The sequence below is a fragment of the Lagopus leucura genome, unplaced genomic scaffold (assembly GCF_019238085.1).
Source record: "Lagopus leucura isolate 7727_CA_CO unplaced genomic scaffold, USGS_WTPT01 Super-Scaffold_100002, whole genome shotgun sequence".
Taxonomy (NCBI): Eukaryota; Metazoa; Chordata; class Aves; order Galliformes; family Phasianidae; genus Lagopus; species Lagopus leucura.
The window spans coordinates 79492280-79513641 of NW_024962263.1; the positions used below are offsets into that span (position 1 = coordinate 79492280).

The 21362-nt window shown below is 45.8% G+C and overlaps 1 protein-coding gene across 5 annotated transcripts in view; it reads left to right on the forward strand.

The window, feature by feature from the left end:
- Positions 1–19090, forward strand: part of ZHX2 (zinc fingers and homeoboxes 2) — a 65451-nt gene extending 46361 nt beyond the window's left edge. For 4 of the 5 annotated variants that reach the window (XM_042869011.1, XM_042869010.1, XM_042869012.1 and 1 more), the window contains 2 exons: positions 9459–12120; positions 17690–19090. In XM_042869011.1, coding sequence (XP_042724945.1) covers positions 9627–12116 — 2490 coding nt within the window. In that variant the 5' untranslated portion in view covers positions 9459–9626 and the 3' untranslated portion in view covers positions 12117–12120; positions 17690–19090. Of the gene's footprint in view, positions 1–921; positions 1049–9458; positions 12121–17689 lie in introns of those variants that run through there. The other variant, XM_042869013.1, reaches the window with a different exon arrangement.
- Positions 19091–21362: the final 2272 nt, after the last annotated feature.

The following is a 21362-nucleotide window of genomic DNA, read 5'->3' on the forward strand; positions in this document are numbered from 1 at the left end:
GTGAGCAGGTGATCTAAAGTGACCATAGGCTGCCAACCTGACAGAAGCATGTGTGTTGGGGTCTGTTTGCACCCCCAGACCAATATGTGGCATTTCAGTGTGGGTCACCTCAGTTTGGCCTCCTGAGTTCATTAGAGTATCTAACCATCTGAGTTACAGTATCTAACCATCTAACCATGAGCTGACTCTTCATCTGCTTAAAGTTGGCGCTTTCTGGAAGTGTTTGGAGCATCAGGTTTGTCTGACGTCCTCTGGCTTCATCTGGAGGATGCTGAGTGTCCAGGTTCTGTGAAAAACTGGCTGGCAGTTCTTGAAGTGGTTTGGTTTTGAAGGTGTATTGAAGTTCCTGCTTCTGGAAGTCTCAAGGTGGTGGAACATTTCTGTTCATCACTGTGCATGTCATGTGCTTTGTACCTCAAACCCCATGGTAACTTATGACACCGTAACTCAGGACTTTTCATTTGGACGGGGAATATTTTTAGGTGTTATGATTATAAGCTAAGACCTAACGTTATAAAATGGGAAACTGTTCTGAAGCCTTTTCTGGTAGTGCCGAGGTTCAGACTGCAGTGTCAATCAGAAAGGTGTGAAGTGATAGCCACTGAGTTTGATAGAGCATAGGCAAGTGGAAGTGGAAATGGAAGCAGGAGAAAAGAATGGCATGGTGTAGGGTGCAATGTTAGAGTCATTCTGTGGGAGGGAGATGTTGCATCAGTCAGTTTGTAGCATTTTCTCCTCTGATCTCCTCATCTGGAAACATGAAGATATGCAAAGCCCTTGGGGGTGGGGGAAAAGGGAAGAGGTGCAGTGAGTCACCAGCATTATAAATCACAAACCATCTGCGTTTTTTTTTACCACATCTTGAATGAGTCAAAGAGGGAGGTGTACAGCTAAAGACACGCAGGTTACTAATGTTGTGTGTTCCTCGTTGAGCTCCTTCCTCTCTTCTGGGAACTCCGTAGACACCTTCATTGCTGCTGCTGTGTTGAGTGAGGATGATCCAACGGATGCTCCACGTGTCGGACAAATAGTGTTGGCCAAACATCCAGTAAGTCAGTGTCTGTCATTCAGACTCAGCATCCTGATACTCAGACTTCTTTTTCTCTCTCCCTCAAATGTAAATCTAAATCCAGCTGAGAAGTGGTCACCATCCGTCTCCTGCCCTCAGCCCATGTTCCTTCCCCTCTGTCAGGTCCTCTGGGCACTTTTCCCTTTTGTGCTGTGATGTGTGCTGCCTGTGCCAGAAGTGGGATTTAGGGACTGCTTTCTGATAAATTAAAACTTTCTTTTTAATAACATTAGAGCTCATTTCTATCCTGAAGTCTTACAAAAGGAACACCCAGTATGCACATGTGATTTTTGTTTTCCCTTTGCAATTCACTGGCAAAAACGTTTGCGAGTGCCTTAATTTTACTTGAAAAATTTGATGCTTGGCTGGGTACTGTGATTCCCAGGGCAGGATTAATTGCTGAAGGAGATGAGCAGCTCCTGAAGTCCTGAAGCAAGAAAACTTCTGTGTTGTCACTTAAAGTTTTGCAAGTGTGTAAAGAAACTAAATGCTTTGATTCTGTAATAACCTGTTTTCTTCCTGCTCTGCAGACATTTAACTGATGGTGCCCCTATAACAACTGTTAAGTCTGAACAGAAAAAATGCATAATGAAATATGAAATCTATATTAATATATATAACTGCCTAGGTAGTCATGAGGTAGAAAGCAGACCTGACATTGCTGTAGAGGTTTAACCTGCACAAATAGGAAATGGTTTCTAGAAGTTGCTTGAGCAAACTTAAGCCCCACAAGGAATCCTTTGCTTCATGCATAACTCAGAATAACAATAATATAATAGTAAATTACCTGAATATTCAAGTGAAATAATCCGGTTTTAATATGTAAAATCAAATGTGGCTACATGCAGATTTTGGCCACATAGCTGAAGATACTGTGTACAGATAATTTTTGTTCTGTGTTTGTGAATTTCTTGTCCTTCCACCACATGATGCTGGGTAAAACTCAATATGAAAAATTACTTAAATCCAGCGACTTTAATCCACTTCAGTGAGGAGGATTCAGGGAGCTGCACAGACAAGTAATTAAACTAATTAGAATGAATGTTTTTATAGTGTCTCTATTTCTCTCTTAAGAAATCTGTTGCTTTTTATTTCTCTCTGATGAACATGCAAGTACCCACCCTACTAGCTTGCTGATGAGAGGAGATAATTTTGACAGTGCGTGACTGATCTCTGGAGCTCACTGCCTCTGGAAAACATTGATGGAGGATGTTGGAAAGAAGCTTTACCCCTGGGCGGGTATTGAACAACTGCTCTCGTATCCAGTGGCATTTTGGGGGTGATTCATGTGTCCTGTTGCTTGGAAGAGGCCGCTTGACATTTTTTTCCCTCCCCAGGCAGAAAGCAAGGCCACAGGAGCACACTCACTGGTACCTTCTGAGTTTTGAGCCTGGGCAACCATAGGCACCATAGGGATTTTAGGTCCCTTCTTATCATGTGCAGAAAGCACACTGGTGTCCATTGGGTGACTCCAATGGATAGAGCCATGTGTCCAGTGGGACCCTAAAACCTTTGCAGAAGCACAAACTATGAAGGAAAATGGCTTTCCCCAGCCTGTGCCAAGTTCATCAATCAGTAGGAGATTTGGCCCTTCTGCACCAGTCATGGTTGCCACATGCCCCATTTGGTCTTCAAGCTGTAGGCTGCTGACTCGTATTCCAGAGGAGGAAGAGGTGGCCAGGAAGTGAAGAATCCTGTCTGTGTTCCTCACCTCCACCACAGGCACAGGACATGACCTCAGGCCCATTGGGCTTGCCCCATCCCATCAGCACTGAACGGTGACACCTCCCAAAGCAAAACCTGTCTCTTAAATGAGACAAGCAAACGTTGCTGTAACATAAATATTGAACCAGATGGTGCTTTTCATTCTGGGTAGGTTATTCTTATCACTTTCTAGAAAGCAAAAATGCTAAAAACAGGCCTAGTCCAGATTTTAGCAATTAGTGATAGGACAAAAGGTAATGACCTCAAGTTGCGCCAGTGGAGGTTCAGATATTAGGAAAATATTCTTCTCAAAAAGAGTGGTGAGTAGTTGGAACAGGCTGCCCAGGGAAGTGGTGGAGTCACTGTCCCTGGAGGTGTTAAAAACATGTAGATGTGGCACTAAGGGATGTGGGCATGGTGGGATGTGTTGATGGTTGGACTAGGTCACCTTAGTGGTCTTTTCCAATATTAATGATTCTATGGGCCTGAAGAATATTCTATTCTTGGGTTGGAAGGGACGCTTGAGGTCATCTAGTTCCAACCCTCCTGCTGCAGAACAGTTGGAGGTTGCTCAAAGCCCCATCCAGCCTGGCTTTGAATGCCTCCAGGGTGGGGGCATCCACAACCTCTCTGGGCAAAAACTTAAACTTGCATTTAAAAAAGAGAAATTAAAAAAAAGCCAGTGTTTGCAGATGAAGACTTAAAATAGAAAATTCACAGTACACAATGTTCAACTTACCCATTTCTTGGATGGGATTGGCTGCTTGCATGCATACAACTGATAGCACAGAAAACCCACAGTTTTTGCCATTTTTTTGGCTTTGCAACAGTGTGAAAGTGAGCATTTTAGTTCAGCGAATATACTATGAGCAGTATACACTGAAATACATCAAGAGCAGGCTGCTGGCTAACACAGCTTGATCTAGGAAAGCTTACGGAAGTTTTCTCCAGGACACCTGTGTTTTCCAGAATACATTTGTCCACGTCTTTCCTCTACACGATGGTTAAATAGAAGCTGAGATGTAATGCAAAAAGGCAGCGTTTGTGTGAATTGGCTTTGGCACACTGTTCTCCAGGTTTTTCTCTTATTGTTGGCTCCTTTTGAGCCATTTCATCCCACCCACAGTCCTTCAGTGTTCTGTGTGTCGTGTTTGATGCATGCATTCTTCAGAACCTCTTGGCCATGCTGCAGGCATGGATTCCCCCAAGCTGGGCATGCATCACGTTTGCATCTGCCCCACTTTGCGGACGTATTGGCACCCAGTTCCACAAGTTGTGTTGACATGAGTCAGAAGTCCTGGAGGCACTTTGCTTTGCTATTCACCTGTGAAAAGAAAGAAAAATCATAAATTGCTTCTCCCATATAGGGAAAAGTTCATGGCCATCACACGCATTGCCATTGTACGTGGCACCTGCCACATGTATCTACATGGTTATTTTCTAATTAGAAACATCTACAGCAGCTCACGAGATCTGAAAACATACAGCATTTTCAAATTTATTTTTTCATGTTTTTGTTGTGGCAATCTGTATACCTCCCCATCAATTTTGTTTTGCTCAGCTTATAAAGAGCTGGGAAAGAGTTAGAGCTCTTGGCTGCTCAAACTTAAATGCTTTTTAAAAGCTCAGCTTTGCAGTTCACAAAACCTTCCTTTCTTTCTGTGGTTTCCCTTTTGTGAATCATTACAGCCCTGATCCATCATGCAGGAATTATTTGCCCTGGTTTGCTTCTGCTTATTCTCCTGCATGTAATTAAGCAATGTTTTTAAGTGTACTGTCACAGTGGAGACCAACAGCATTTTTGCTGGGCTAGCTGATATGCTTTTTGATAGTGCTGCAGCAGCTGCATGCTAAAAACAGTTGTAAGGCAGGAAAAACATCACCCGAGGCGTGTTCCTCCTTGCACCATGAAATAAATCTATCATCTCTCATCCTTGCATTTGTAGGAGAATAACATTACTGCAGTGTTAAGGATTATGAGTTTGGCCTCTGTGATAGGGAGCAGAAGAGCAGCTCTGCTGTACCATGCACCTTCCCATGCCAGCAGCCTCCACAGGTGTGGCGTAAAAGGCCATAAGGGGGTTATGGGGCTCTCAGCAGCAGCAGTTCCTTCTCTGAACCAAATCGTAAACATGACATTGGCAGTAGTCAGCTGGTTTTTGATTTGCTGCTTGGTAAGGAAGGGTAATATTCCAAAACATGGGGACTTGTGTCCTGTGTCCTAGCTGGATAGGACTTGGTGGAAAATCACACGTAAAAAAAAACTGTAATAGCTTTTTTATTAACAAAACAAAAAACAAAACCGCAGTGTATCTGAGAACAGTGAAGATCCATTTGCACTGAGTAAGGGTTTCAACCCTTCCAGTCTCTATTACATCCATTTCATCCAGCCCTGGAAGTGAGGTGCCATGTGAAGTAGTGGCATTTCTCTTCATGTGGGAATTAAGGGTTTCCCTGTCTTTTTTATTTGACATGTTTCATGTTTGGAATAGCCTTCAAACAGCCTTTCCCAGTCTCTCTCATGTTTCTGGGGACCCTGACACCGAAGCCCGTGGGGAACAGCTCAGCAACAAGGAGTTCAGCCTCTATCTGAATGTTTGCTTTTTTTTTTTTTTGCCTTTTTATTTTTGGTTAAGGGAATAGTATAGAAGTGTTGTACAGGCACAAGGAAAAGATAGGAGGCAATGAAAAGATTGCAAAGTCCAGCACAAGAAAGCTTTGTGATTTATTTTTCCAGCTGTTCACATGAACCACGTTGTTTGTAAGGCCAGTGCACACCAGCAGCTCCGGTCCTGTTGGTACCACTGGTGCAGGTTGCACAGGGGTTTTATTTTTGACAGCTCTGAACTGATGAATGCACTGAGACGGTTAGAGCTTTACCAAGGTGGAAGTTCTTTCACCACCCAAACTTTCTTCACTTTAGAAACCCACAGAGGCAGAAGATACCTTTCTCTGCTGGAAGATGATATTGCTATCCAAGCAGACATTTTTCCAGTGACAGGCAGACCTGAAAACATGGCTTATTTTCTCTGCATGGTGCTCTGCAGTTTCCCAGCCTGGAAACCAGGCAAGCAGCAAGGGGATCTGGCGTTGCTCTGCTCATGCACCAAGTCATCACTGAGTTGCCACTTTGTTCTTCTGCCTGATCTCTGGAGCCTTTTGAGCTGGGCTTTGAAAGATCAGAGGGCTGTGTCTGGGTTCGTTTGTTAGCTCTTGGAAATTAAACAAAACCAGGCTGGGGCCTCCCTCATAACTGTACTTTTTGAGCAGAGATGCTGAAAAGAACACATTGCTTCTGACCTACGTGCTCCCATCATGATTGCTTTGCAGAAGCAAAGCAAACCGAAAGCTCCTGTTGCTGCAGACGGTCTCTGTGGTTTGCTTTGGAGCTGGTTCACAGAGGCAGCTGTCTGCTTGGAGGCGAGTGCTTTTGGTTTTAACCTGGCTGCCTGTTGCTGCTTCATGCATCTGCTCATTTAAAAACAAAAATTCAAATTTCAAACAATAAAGCAAAAATTATTTTTTTATGATCTCTTTTCCCTCATTCAGTATGGCAAACCTCACAGAAGATAAGCAGGGCAGCTGCAGGGGCGAGGGCTGCCTTTCTCCATGCTTGGGAAAACTGCAACCGGTCTGTAGCCATGCATCGTGGTGACAGCAGCCCAAAACTGAAGTCACTTGCCTTGATCCAACCACTGGATTTAGTGACAGTTTGTCAGAAGTCTTTTCCTGGTGCAGCCCAATTCATTGAGCACTGGGTGTGAATTTTGTCCCTTGGAGCATGGTGAACATGGGCTAGGTGGTGAAGTTGACTTGTGTTCCTACCTCGATATGGTGCTTGCTAAGTTTTGGTTGCTGCTGAGGGGTATCTTGTGTCTCCCAGCAAATGCTGGGAGTCACCGCTAACTGGAGGACCAGCCACCAGTGGGTAAAATCCAATGGTTTGTGCAATCAGTGTGTGTTTACCCTGCCTGTCTCTCAGAACTGTGGTATGGCCATGTTGTTTGCTAGAACTGACCAGGAGATCCAGAGCAACTTGACATGGATTTATCTGGAGTGAGGAACTCACTGCTGTCCTCAGAAGACAGTGGCTTGGAAGTCTCAATAAACCCCTCACTCACATGGTTGCTGGGCCTTGCTTTCCTCCCCCTCTTTCAGGAAGCTCCAGGAATTGAGGTTGAAGGACAAATGTGATCTGACTGGTTGTGGTCTCCTAACTCTTTCCTTCTGAAAACAAGTACATCTGGAGTTGGAACTCATTTGTTTTGTTCTTGACTTCCAAAACTATCCGCTATGTTGGATAAGGATTCCTGTGTGGCAGAAAAGCTATTCAATGTAGAGTTAGCAAAGCAGTTGGAAGTATAGAAAAACACTGGGCCATAAAAAAGAAACAGTGTTTAAATATTTCTATTAAAATTGTTGAAGACAGAATTTTTCACCCATCCACCATTGCATGTGTGTTTTGGAGAGAGCTTGGCCTTCGCTTAATGTCAGAGCATCCTTGCTGATCCCTCTGCCCTGATGAGAGGTGGGAGTTTGGCACAGCTCCCTGACGTGGCATAGTGCTTGCTGAGCTTTCAGAAAGTCAACACATTCAACATTTTTAAGAAACATTTATTGCTCCAATGCAGTAACCTAGATACTTCCTTTTCTCCACTCTTTTTCTTCCATCCCATTCCTTTATTTTTTTGTTCTTAGCCTTTTCTTACTTCTTTTTTGGGTAAGGAGGAGGTGATTGTGAAATATAAATAAGCCTTACTCTGTCTTTGGTGCCTTTTGACTTTTTTCCTTTCGCTGATGTTGCCGCATGAATTTTGCAGAAGGTCACACATCAGAAAAGGAGCAGACCATTAAGTGAAGCAGCATGGCCTAGGTGGCAGAGCAGCAAAAGAGCATCAGGGAGCTGTGCTCCGTCCTCATGCCTACCACCCTTTTCCAGGATGAGGCATTGCACTTTCCTTCCATTGTCTGCAAACATCAACATCACAAGTGCAGTGGGATCTGCAGGGCAGAAGGAAGTGACCTGCACCTTGTTTCCAGCAGCAGCCTGGCTTAGGGAGCTGATTCTGCACCCTTCTTTCACCTTTTGACCCATTTCAGCCAGATCTGATATAAGGGAAGAAGCATCAGAGATAATTGAAGTTCTGCAAACTTCATTAAAAATGAGTGGGCAGGAAAAGGAGTGTCCAGACAGTTGTTTGTTTGTGTTTCTGACCCCATCTGCAGTGGGACACTGCAAGCCATAGACCTCAGACAAAATACTCTGTGGGAGGACGATTGTGAAGGGAAATAGAGGGGAATTTTGAAGGAATATGTAAAAATAACAGAATATTCAGTGTAATCCAGTTTAAAGGTCAGCACAAGTTTGCAGAAAACCGGGCATCACTGGTTCCATTGCTCATGTACTTGCTTATTATTAAAAGGGATTTTATTTTATTCTTTTAAAAGAGAGATTGCAGAAACCCAAAACATGGGTTGCTTGTAGGTGCTGATGCTTTGGGCAGTGACGATGACAGCCTCTAAGCCCTGGTGCCCCCCCATATCCCATCCAATGGATGGCAAACAGTGAGTTTCCCATCAGGCTGAAAGTGTTACAGTCCAAGCCTGTCTGATCAGGAGGAGTAGCAAAGTAGAGTCAAGGAATCATTAGAAAAGGTATCTTGTCAAATAGGAGAGTGATATCAATTTATTTTTTTGCATGATGAGGCTGTTACAGCTATTAAATTACACTCCGTTCACTCAGTCCTGATGAGCATGGGTAGATTGTAACACAGCCAGTGTGGTTTTTCTTCCTTTGTGGTCATACTGATTGATACTGACTTCATATCCTCTTAAGAATATGTATTTTGATGGAATTATTACATTTGGGAACTCCAAAACCACTTTAGTGTGTGAATCATGCTTTAAAAATATTGTTTAATTCTGTAGGCAGTTGAGTGCACAGATCAGGACTTGATGGGACTATCAGTAGGGTCACAGGAAAGGACCCTATTTAAAAGGGATCTGAGAGTGTCTTGGACCTTTGCTCACTGCCTGGCAATCAATATTCCGTGATAAGGGCATTTTAAGAAAACTTTCATTCCAGAAGAGACTTGACAGACCTCTACTGATCTGCTCTAATCAAGACACAGACCTCTGAAAATGCTGATTTGCATTAACTCCTCTCACTGCCTTTACTTTTACGAGCAAGGCAAGCCCCATAGCTTTATTTAGAAATCACCCGTCATTAGTAACCACAATCATTTACTAGACATATTTACAAGGTAAGCGACAGTGGGAAGTAATTAAATTTAATAATCACACTCAATTTCGAATCTACATGCTTCAAAATAATAATTAATAGAAACTACAGCTTCTATAAAAAGGTACAGTATTTATAGCAGTGTCTGCTTACCTTTCCAGCTCAATGCATTGACTCTCATGGAGATTAAAACCTCCTGTCTGTTCAGCTTCCCCTGTTTGTTTCAAAGCCATTTTCTACCTGAGGCACACTTCATTGTGAACTGTCCACTGCTTTCATTCTGCGTGGACAGATTTTTCCTCTTAAGTTGATGGGGAGAGTAGCAAGAGGAAGAGTTCAGTGTTGTCCAAAATGGTATTGTAAATGCACCTATCTTGAGTGATAGCTTTCTGCAAGAGCCATGTTTTACAGATCAGTGCCTAATGGGTGTGCTTTGTTTCACAGGTGTCATGCAGCAAATGTGAGCTGATGGTCACAGTTGGGGCTGAAATCCTGTATTAAACAAAACAAGAGTTAAGTGAACAAGGAAGGTTGCAGCCGTTCACAAGATCTTTCAGTTTATTGCTCAACCTGTCATAGAAGTCACCTTCTGGAAGCGCAGCCTGGTCTGCCATGGCTAGCAAAAGAAAGTCAACAACTCCCTGTATGGTGCGAACCTCTGAAGTGATGGAGCAGGAAGTCCCAGAGGGTGCAGAAACTGCTAAAGAGAAGGGGCCTGGCACACCACAGCAGGATGCTAAAAAAACTTGGCCTTCAGAAAGCTCAGTGAAAGAGTGTGAAGTGGTTGAGGCTAAGCCCCCTGCTGAAAATCAGTCTAAGAAACCCCAGGGTGGCTATGAGTGTAAATACTGCCCTTACTCTACACAGAACTTAAACGAATTTACAGAGCATGTTGACACTCAGCATCCGAATGTCATTCTCAACCCCCTGTATGTCTGTGCTGAATGCAACTTCACAACCAAAAAATACGATTCTTTATCTGACCACAACACAAAATATCACCCAGGAGAGAGTAACTTTAAACTGAAATTAATTAAACGCAATAATCAGACTGTTTTAGAGCAGTCCATTGAGACCACCACTAATGATGTCACTGTCACGAGCAGTGGGGTGGAAAATGCAGAGTGTGAGGATTCACTTCATGGGGGAATTAGTGTGAGTAAAACGCCTATGATGAAATTGGGAAAGTCTAAAGGGGAAACCAAGAAGGGTCCCAAAAAGCCAGAAGAGGGAGTTTCAGAAAACCATGTGGATGGTTCTCTCCCCCGCATCATAACTGAAGCCACCGAAGCTATCGCGTGTATAAATGGAGACCTTCTCCAGGATGTGTTAGCTCATGTTATGCCCTCTGTACAGCTACCACCAAATATTAACCTTGTACCCAAGGTCCCGGTACCTCTGAACAGTACCAAATACAACTCTGCACTGGACACTAATGCAACCATGATCAACTCCTTCAACAAATTTCCTTACCCCACGCAAGCGGAATTGTCGTGGTTGACAGCAGCATCAAAGCATCCTGAAGAACAGATCCGAATCTGGTTTGCTACGCAACGTTTGAAGCATGGTATCAGCTGGTCACCTGAAGAAGTAGAAGAGGCAAGAAAGAAGATGTTCAATGGTACTATCCAGGCAGTCCCCCAAACCATCACTGTCCTGCCAGCTCCTTTGACAACTGCAAAAATTCCCCCTCCTATCATCCAGACAGCTTTGCCTTGTCAGATACTGGGCCAGACTGGTCTGGTTTTAACTCCCGTTTCAAATGGGTCAGCAGTTTCCTGTTCACCAATCACACTTGCTGTTGCCCCAAACCAGGGACAAAAGAGGACAATACAGACTCTGTCAAACGTTCCAGAGGCCAAGCGACCTCATGTAGTTCAGGTGCCTGAAAGTCCTGCCAAGCTGACTGCTGTACCATTGACACCTGCTAGCGAGCGAAAAAAGACCAAGGAGCAAATAGCAGAGCTAAGGGCCAGTTTCATAGCAAGCCAGTTTCCCGATGACGCAGAAGTCTACCGGCTGATAGAGGCAACGGGGCTCTCCAGGAGCGAGATCAAGAAGTGGTTCAGTGACCACAGGTACAGAAGTCAGCGGGGCATCATGCAAGTCGCTGGTGATGCTTTAGGGAAGGATCCAGTAGCACCTCCACTGGGCCGACACAGCCGCTCGTTCCACCCATATGCAGATTATGCACCCCAGAGGTTCAAAGAGAAAAGCCAAGAGCAGCTTAGGGCCCTTGAGGAGAGTTTCCTACGATGTTCTTTTCCGACCCAGGGAGAATTGGACAGGCTTCGAGTGGAGACAAAGCTGAGCAGGAGAGAGATTGATTCCTGGTTCTCCGAGAGGAGAAAGATAAGGGACAGCATGGAGCAAGCCGTCTTGGACTCAATGGGGTCATACCGAAAAATTAAGGAACAAGGAACGCCTAATGGTGCAATAAACCAAGCAGAACTGATGAACAGCTCCCAGCTCCCTGGTGCTTTATCGGGATCCTCTGCCACACTTAAGAAAACCCAGGAGCAAATTCATCTACTGAAAAGTACATTTGCAAGAACCCAGTGGCCAACACCACAAGAGTATGACCAGCTAGCATCCCAGACTGGGCTCACAAGAACTGAAATCGTTCGCTGGTTCAAGGAAAACCGGTCCTCGCTAAGATCGGGGTTGCTTAAATGGGTTGACCAGTACCAGCAGCAGTATGCTGATGGCCATAACGAGCAGAATCAGAAAAAGGGATCAAAACTCATTGAGAGTCCAAAGAACGGTAATGAGGTGTCTCGGCAGCATTACCAGGAGCACAAAAAGCTGAATGAAGAGAACTCGGGGAAGCTGGTGGTGAGACCAAAAAGAGACTGCGAACCCCTGAAAGACTCTTTGTTGGGGAATCAAGCAGAGGATACGGGCAGGTTGGACTGCAACAGCCGTGATGGACGTGAGGAGAATGAGGGGCCAGTGGAGGTCAACTGGATGGAGGTGACTGTGGGCGAGGATGATGCCGCATCGGACTGCACAGACACGTGGAGCCAGGCAGCACCTGAGGGCCAGGCAGAGCTGGCAGACTTTGACTCTGAAAGTATATCTGGAGAAAATGCCCACATATAGACAGGTAATGCTAGGGGTGCCCTGCTTCCCAGAACTGCCTCACTCTAGGGTGCTTCCAGCATCCCGTAGCCCCTTTTCAGTGCAAATCCCTGGACTTGGATCCTGGTGCCTGCTGAATGCCTGAACACAAGGCATGGCCATCCTGTAAATGGAAGCAGCTGCTTGGTAGGCAGGGATTAGCGCTGTTTGCCTGGTTCCTTTTCTCCTTGTAGGTCAAATCCCATGTAAGGGCTTTTTTTTTTTTTTTTTTTTGCATCAATCTATTAAATCCTGAAATGTCTCCTATAAATGTAACTTCTGCAGAGGTTGATGTAAAACATACCAGTGGAGCCATGCAGAGACTGACTAGGTGACACTAGTTCCTAGCAGTCCTCTTGCTAAAGGGTTGCTGATCTCCCATGAACAGAGACCATGCCTGGCGTTGTACCTCTTCTCCTTTTGACACAGAATAAAAGCTGTCTGGGAGAAGGGCCTGGGCCAGAGATGTATGCAACAGCAAGCAAAAAAAATGCTGTAGGGTATGAAGCGGCTCATGCAAATGTGCCCTCTTCCTCTTGCAGGTGAGAACTGTCTCCAGCCTGCTTTGTTCTGCTTGCTTGCTCTATAGATGCTTAGGAAATGCCCCAGACTAAGCTGTGTGGGTGTTTTAGCAGCTTTTCTTCACAGTATCCTGAATTTAAAAGCAAGCTGCGGGGCCATTTTTTTTAGGAGAGGAGTGTTACATGATATTTCAGTGTGAAAAGATGTGTTGTTCGGAGACCTGAGGTCTGTTTCTGATCGCAGTTAGACAGGTATAAACTGGAGCAAGTACCATCTGTGCTTCTTGATGGCGTGTTGAGCTGAACTCACCAACCTTTAATATTTTGTGCATGTATGAGAATGTACAGGATCAGATCTTGTCTCTCTCAAGCTGGGGTCTCCTTAAGCTAGGATATACCTGACAGAAAGCACAGCATTGACAATTAAAGAACACACCTTTCAGAAAGAATTAATAGTCCCCTGATGTCTAACAAGTGTAAGGTACTTCAGTATTTGTTTTAAAAACTTTTGAAAAGGAAATACACTAACCAGGACTGGTAGAGGTCCCCGCACTTGCATAAGGCCATTTGCTGTTGAAGAGTTAGTGCTGGGACTGAACCACTCCTTGTTGCAGAGGTGCAGATTTTTCTTAGCAGTCTGTGCTGGCTGCATACAGGTAGGAGTATCTCTTGAAGCTGTGCTGGTGCTGCAGAGGTGCATGGGGAGCATAGGAAACATTTCCACATAGGAAACCAAAGCTCGGTTCTGATCTGGTATTTTAAATTATATGAGCGATGAATAAATGCACTGTCAGATTTATTTTATTTTATTTTATTTTATTTTATTTTATTTTATTTTATTAGGTTTGTTATTGCACATCATTTTGCTGTTTCAGCTATGGATACTTACACTAATGTAACTGAGGAGAGAGATGGGCTGTGAGTGAGGATTGGTAATGGGGGCAGACCCAGAGGATGAAAAGCGTCACAGAGGAAAAAGATCTGGGATTGTTGGTCAGTGTTTTGCTGAACGTGAGACAGCAGTGTTGCCCAGTGTTGCCCATGGCATTTAGCAGAAATAGTGCAGCCAGCGGGAGCAGGAAGGTGATTATCCCTCTGTACTCAGCTCTGGTGAGGGCACACCTTGAGTGCTGTGTTCAGTGTTGGGCCCCTCACTACAAGAAAGACATCGAGGCCCTGGAGTTTGTCCAGAGAAGGGCAATGAAGCTGTGAAGGGTCTGGAGCACAGATCTTATGGGGAATGGCTGAGGGAACTGGCGTTGTTCAGTCATAGAGGAGTAGGCTCAGGGGAGACCTTACTGCTCTCTACAACTCCCTGAAAGGAGGCTGTGCTGAGGTGAGGGTCAGCCTCAGGTAGCAGCGATAGGATGAGAGGCAGTGGCCTCAAGTTGTGCCACAAGAGGTTCAGATTGGAAGTTAGGTAAAATTTCTTCTCAGAAGAGTGATGAGACATTGGAACAGGCTGCCCAGGGAGGTGGTCCCTGGAGGTCAAGAAATGTGGAGATGTGACCATGAGAAGTAAGGTTTAATGGGTAATAGTGGTGGTAGTTGGATGTTTAGGCTAGATGATCTTAGTGGCCTTTTTCAACCTTAATGATTTATGATTCTGTAGCAGAGGAAGGGACCTTGGACTGCTTTCTCACAGAGCTCTCGTGCTGCACCCTGGTGCTGACCATGGAGCTCCACAGCTGGATGGGGGTCCAAGGGCCATCAGAGATGAACTTTAACAGGAACTTTGCAATAAACTTCCATCAGTTTATTCTTTTGGTGAGGAGCTTTGGAAGGGCTGTAAAATGCACCTGCTGAGAAGAGATGCACCAAAGCAGGGTTTTCACCATGTGGGTCACTCAGGAGTTCAGACGACCATTTTGCAGGACAGAGGCCCAAAGCCTTTCTCTCTTTTCTTCTGCTTTACTTTCCCAGCACATCTCAGCCCACAATTGCTGACACCTGCTTTCTGGTGCCAGAAAGCCAGGGGACCAGCCATGGTGACATGTAAGATAGGAGCTTTATTCTCTGCATTGATGGAAACAGTGAAAAATCCATGTGCTTTTTCTTTCAGGATAGATTTTTACTCTCAGTTTAGTGAAGGCGATCTACTGTCTTCCTTAATTTTTAACTATAGCTTTGGAGTTGAACTAACAGGCCATTGTCCTAGGTGACATCCAGAGTATGGCCGAAAGACCAAGAGGCTTGGAGATGAGATTGTTCCTGCTTGTTCTTACATAGAAGTCTGATTCTTCCTCACACCTCAGCACCTCGGAGGGGCAACGTTACCATCCTGGCTGCAGGCAGGAGGCACTGCCGAGTGCTGAACTGCTGACGGGAACTTCTCTTCCTCTTGATTCTTGCACAGCCACAGCCACGATGTGAAACTTCCACTGCTGCACTTCACATTGTGCAGAAATGCTCCTTTGTTGTTATGTTCTCAGCCTGACATGCACACTTTAAAGTGAACATTTGTCTGCATTCAGTCTCAACACTTCTGTTGTGGCAGGAATTCATGTGCAGATTCTGTAAAAACCTGAACTGCTGCAGAACTTTTCAGGTCTCTTTATTTCCACATGTAGTTCTAGAAGCCGCTAGGGTGTATTTGCATTACAGCCTAAGGCACCTCATGCCTTAGAAAATGGGTTGTTCTGAAGTGATGTGTGTTCAGTGGTTACTGCTTTTGTTGCAGCTGTGGGATTTTCATGGCCACCTGTCCTCAGTGGAGCAGAATTCACAGATGGCTCTGAAATCTTATTCACAGGTTGATAAAATCTCTGTTATGCTTAGAATTGTAGAATCATTGAGGTTGGAATAGACTGCTAAGATCATCCAGTCCAACCATCAACCCATCACCACCATGCCTACTGAACCACGTCCCGCACTACCATATCTCTATGCTTCTTGAAGACCTCTAGGGACACTTCTGCCTGCTTGAAGCTTTTGAAAAAGTCATGTGAATTCCATGGAGCAAGATCAGGTGTCCTGAACAGTAGCGCTGTTTCAGTATGGTGCCTTCATGATCCTGAGTGGCTACAGCAAGCCATCACTCCAAATGCTCCTGATGCTGCATAATGAAGTCTCATATCCCTTATGTACCAGTAGAGTGCCTTACTTCACATCCATCAGTGGAGATTCCTGCCTTCTGACAGCATGGGTCAAAATCAGCTCTCTTCTCACCATTTGTGCAAGCTGGATGAATATAAACTGGCCTTATGTTATATCCATCAAATCATAGAATCATAGATTGGCTTAGGCTGGAAGGAACCTTGCAGATATCTACTTCCAACTCCTTGCCATGGGCTGGCTGCCACCCATCGAACCTGGCTTTGAACACCTCTAGGGATGGGGCATCTACAGCTTCTCTGGGCAGCCTGTGCCAGTGTCCCATCACCCTTTGAGTAAAGAATCACAGCTCAACCACGGGGGCAGGAGCAGGCTGGCAGCCATTGCTGGCTTTCTTCACAGCGTTGTATCCCTTGGGGTTTTCCCAGGATATCCTCAGACCAGAGCTTTTGTTTTTCCTCAGAAATTTACTTCTTCACCAAAAAACTGCTGTTTCAGAGTTGTTTCCACACCTCCCATCTGCCCCAGCCCTGCAAAGTGCAGACACCAAAGCCTGTAGTTTGTGGTGGGAACAAGCAAAGTAGAAAATGCTCTTTACAGACATAGAAGCATACAATGTCCTGAAGTACTTCTCTGCTGCACTACGCAGCTGTGATTCTACGAGGTACATTCTGCAGCACCAGGAGCTGTGCTGAGATGTGCCAAAGAACAGCCAGGTCTGGGACTGCATGCCACAAAGCCCCAGAGAAAGATTCTTCACTAGAGGGTGGTGAACAGAACAACCACCCCAGGGCAGTGGGCACAGCCCTGAGCTGCCAGAGTACAAGGAGCATCTGAGCAATGCTTTCAGACATAGGGTCTGATCTTTGGGTGGTGCTGTGTGGAGCCAGGAGTTGAACTCAGTGATCCTTGGAGGTCCCTTCCAATTTGGGATAGCCTGTGATTCTATGATTTTTATTCCTGCTTGCATCATGCTGATAAGCATCAGTGGGTCCGGGTTCTGCCGACGTCCTCAGCTCTTTCCACCGTGGGAGCTGACGTCAGTTGTTGGTGGCTTTGCACATTCCTCAGTTTCCGAGATGGTTAAGAGCCACCAGCAGTGGAGTTTCCCTTCCTTTTTGTTCAAGTTCCCATTTTTCTATGGTTCAATGTTCTATCTTTAACAATGGCTGCAGTGCCTGCTGCCCAGATTGAGCGTCCTGAAGGCACTGTGGGACTTCCCAGTGGTTTCTGCAGAACTAAAACTGTCTTGCCATTTCCCCTGAAAGCAGTAAGCCATGTTGGAGACTCAGGCTGAACAGCAATGAAGGACTTCAGAGGGAGAAGCAAAACCAAAGCAACTATTAAACATTCTCAGCTTTTTTAGAAGGAGCAGGGGGTTGTCTGAGAAAAGGCTGCTGGGACAGGGAGGATTTTGCCTTTTCTGTTGACATAGGAGTTGTGGATGCCAGACAGAGCCCTCTGCTTCTGTGAGAGATAACAGAGCAGCCTTCATAAAAGGTGTGAAATAAGGGTTATGGTGAGCATGGGTGTGGAGGAGCAACCCTGTGCTGCTGCATGCTGCTTCAGCATGAGTGCTTGCACTTCTTGCACTCTCACATTTTGCTCAGTGGGAAAACCATGCTGAAAGTCATCCCCAATGGAGAAGCCTTGCCTTGTGTCCCTGTCTGCTCTGTCAGTGTGAGGCTCTGCCTGAGGGGTTTGTGGCAGCAAGGGATCAGCAAGAGGCAAGGCTGGGCTGTGTGCTCCCGTCAGCAGTCTGCAGGGGGTATCATCAGTGTGCTGGTACCACAGAACCAGCCTGGCATCCTCCTGCAGCATCAGGATGCAATAGGGATCAGCTTCAGGGTGTGGTTCCTACCAAGTGCAGTGCCACTGCGTGCATCCTCAGGAGTGAAAGTTGGATGCTGTGTTAGCTGACAGCTCAAGTATTTGTTCAGAATGCCTTTTAAAGTAATACATTTCTTTAATCTTTTGCAGGGATGCTCATCAGCTGCACTGTCCTGACAATGAAGGGGAAATTCTGTCTGAAAATAGAACATCTATTTTCCTGCCTGGGGTGAGACAGTGTGTTGCGACTCCACGTCTCAAATCGTGCTTGCGGAGGCACAGTGAGAAATCCTCTGGTGGAGCGCCGTCGTGGGGTTGTTCATAGTGCCAAAGTCCTACTACTGCATTGAGAAAGAGAAGAGAGAAAGAAAAAAGGGTCCCTGTATATAGGTTACTCCTCAGCTTATTTCCTACCCACTTTCCTGCCCAGTCTCTTCCTGTACTGGAACAGATTTGTACAATGTGGAAATTTTGTTAACTTTTTAATAGGTGCGAGTTATTCTTGCATACAATGCCATGGGAAAATGTTACGGTTGGTTTGGGGGAGGCAAGTGTGTTTTGTGGGGAGGAGGGAGAGGAGATCTTTTCTGAATCACTGAATCCTATTATGGCTGAGGCTGGCAGGGACCTCAGGGTCCACATGACCCACTTCGAGCTCCAGCAGGGACACCCAGAGCAGGGAGCCCGTGGTCGCTTCCAGGCGGCTTCTGGAGACCTCCAGGAGGAGAGCCCACAGCCTCTCTTAAGCCTTTGAAGAAAGTTTTGCAATTTTTTGGAATCTCTTTGGTGCCAATCAACATCCGATCCTGGGTTCCCACCCCACAGCCGTTTACATTTCAGCCCACACAGTGCGCTATGGGTTTGGGGAGGGTCGGGTCGGTCTGGTTCGGTTGGGGCTTTGGGTTTTTTTTTCCTGTTTTGACTTCTTTTGTTTTGTTTTATGGCCATCTGCTACTGAAGTATTTAAATCTCTGCTTTCCTGTGCTCCTCTGAAGTGCGCCTTCTCCAGCTCCTGTGCTCCACTCCTTACAAAGCGGGCCAGGCCACGGCTCTCCGATGATCTCGCTGGAACACCTTTTTTTTCTGTTTGTTTGTTTGTTTTCAGCACTTTTTGTTTGAACACGTAGTACAACTCCCAGGGGGGTTGGGGTGACAAAACGATGACACTTCATAACCTGAACTTGTTTGCCTTTCTTCAGCTGGCACTGAGATGGACAGCAGAAACCAACGTCCATCCTCTGGTTCTAGAAGCTGTAGCACACAACTGATGTTTCCAATTAACCCTTGCCACTAAATTGTTAGATCAGTTCTAGATCCCTGAGTGCACTTGTTTTCAAGTACTGCTAGTTTTCCTTTGTGTGGGTGTCTGCGTGCGGGTCTGAGGAGGAGCAGCGTGGGTGCGGGAGCGCAAGCTGGCTGCGTTGCCTGGCCCTACCCCTGTTTCAGCACACTGCACAAGTACAATGCTAGGGAGTTTGAATAAATCCTACTTTTCTAACTTGTTGCTCATTTGTTGTAACTCAATAAAACAAAGGCTAGACATTTTGGTAACCTTTTTCTCGTCTCTTTTTTTTTCTTAATTGAAAACAAACGTTGGCCTCTTCCCACTCTGCACTGCAAACAGGAGCTCGGTGGCTTCAGAGCTGCGATTTGGGTTTGTGGTGATTGGCAAACACCAGCCAGATGAAAATGAATGCTCAGCCCACTGCAGATAGTTGGTTTCCTGACGTCAGATTGTTATTTCCCACATGAAAGTGCCTGGGAATGGGGAACCGAGCCTCTGTCCTGTTCTTGGGGTACTTTGCAGAGTTTGAGAGCGGCGTCTGCGATACCAGCATTTAGAGGTGCCGCGCCAGGGCACAGGGCTGTGCCAGGGGAGTCCCTTATCCCTGTGAGTGCTGCAGCAGCACTGGGGCTGAAATTTAAGGTAAGGAAAGAACCCCACTGCTCCAGCAGCACCTGCGGCCTGTTGGTGAGCACATACCTGGGCTGTGCCATTGACCGCAGCAGTATACGAAGCAGCCCAGGGCAACACTGCCTGGTGGAGCTGGATTTCCCCCACAGCCTCATATGTCCTCGCATGGGCTGTCGGCTGGATGGATGCGAGTGTCAGGTGGCAAAGGAGAAAATGCCTCTCATGCCTTTCCTCTGGGGCTGCAAGTTGTAACAGAAACTAATTGCCACTTTGCTTGCTTTGCTTACATGAAAGGATGCTAATATTTTAATTGCCCTTGTGCACAGTTTTGAGCAGCCACTTGGCAGCTTAATATTCCAGTTTGCGTCTCTCCTGGCTAATGTGCGTGTAAGGATGTGTGTCTGGAGTGCTGACCTATTTTGTTTAACCAGCAGTGCTCCATGGATCTCAGGAGCTCTCGGCAGAACAAGACCCACCTGGGGTTTCAGTGTTAGCACAGCACCAGTCACAGTGGGGTTGAGGCCGAGACCAGGGCCCTGGAAGATCGCTGCAATTCAGTCAGAGCAACAGTGGCAGCCCTGGAAATTGTTATTGCAGAGATAACAAAGTCAGGGCTCTCCTGGAGCAAACAAACTTTGCTTGCAAAACAATACAGCTTTGCCAGCCTCGGTTGGAAGCAGACGGGTTTGTATGAGCAGGTCATGGTTGGGACCAAGACTTCAAATGCAAGGGTTCATCACAGAAAACTGATCCTGTTTCCTCTTTAGGAACATCCCAGTGCTGCATAAGGACTGCTTTCAAGTGGATGCCTGAGCAAGTTTGCAAAATGGGCACCACAAGCAGGCTTCATTATAATTAGGAACGTCAGGAGAGGGCAAGGCACAGTCAGGGAGCTGCTTGCGCTCTGCAGTGACCGGGGATGTCCTTGGGCATAGAATTTCATTGCACATGGATGGAAGCAGTCTGCTGATGCTGGATTTCTCTGTGCAGCGCTCTGCCTTCCCTCTACATGGCCTGTCTAGGGCAGGCATTTGTGTGATGCTATTTTATTTTTAATGATGTTGCTTGTAAAAAAAAAAAAAAAAAAAAAAAAAAAAGAAACAAACAAACCCCACACTCAGAAGACAGGAATGAATTGAACGAAGTAATCCACGCTTTCTTGATGTCTCCTTGCACGCTGACATGAGGCTGTTCTTTCTTTATATGCATACACAACTTTCCTGCCTGTTCAATAGGACACTTGGAACAGGATACCCAGAGACAGGGTGGATTCCCATTCCTGGAAACATTCAAGATCAGGCTGGATGGGCTCTGAGCAACCTGATCTAGCTGTAGGTGTCCCTGTTCTTGCAGAGAGTGGAACCAGATGGCCCTTAAAGGCCCTTCCAACTCAAATAATTCTAAGACTCTATGGTGATCAGAAACAAGCCACCATTTGCCTCCTACTGCCATTATTTAGGCCTTGCTTTGAAAATAGTTTTCTTGGTTCTTTTTTTCAGGTTTTTCTATAGGCTGATGTCACTGCAGCACAAGACTCCACCATGGCTGAAGAGCTTCCAGGATGGCACACAGTATAGTGACAGGGCACTGATCTCTCTCACAGCCAGGAAGCTGAAGCAAAGGCACATCCAGGTCTTCCTAATGCAGAATATGGTTGAAAACAGCCATCAACCACAGGGGTTTTTTTGCTATGCTTGACCTTTTCTAGCGTTTTTATTGTATGTTATGGGATTACCCCTGACCTGACTGCACCTCATGCTCTCACCTTGCCTGCAGAACAAATCCCAGACGATCACACTCTCTATAAGGAGCATCTCACCGAAGGATGAGCTGCTTTGAGCTTGATGCCAAACCACCACAATTGCCAGTGGAAGAGCATGAATACCAACATTCCTCTTCTTCTCAGCA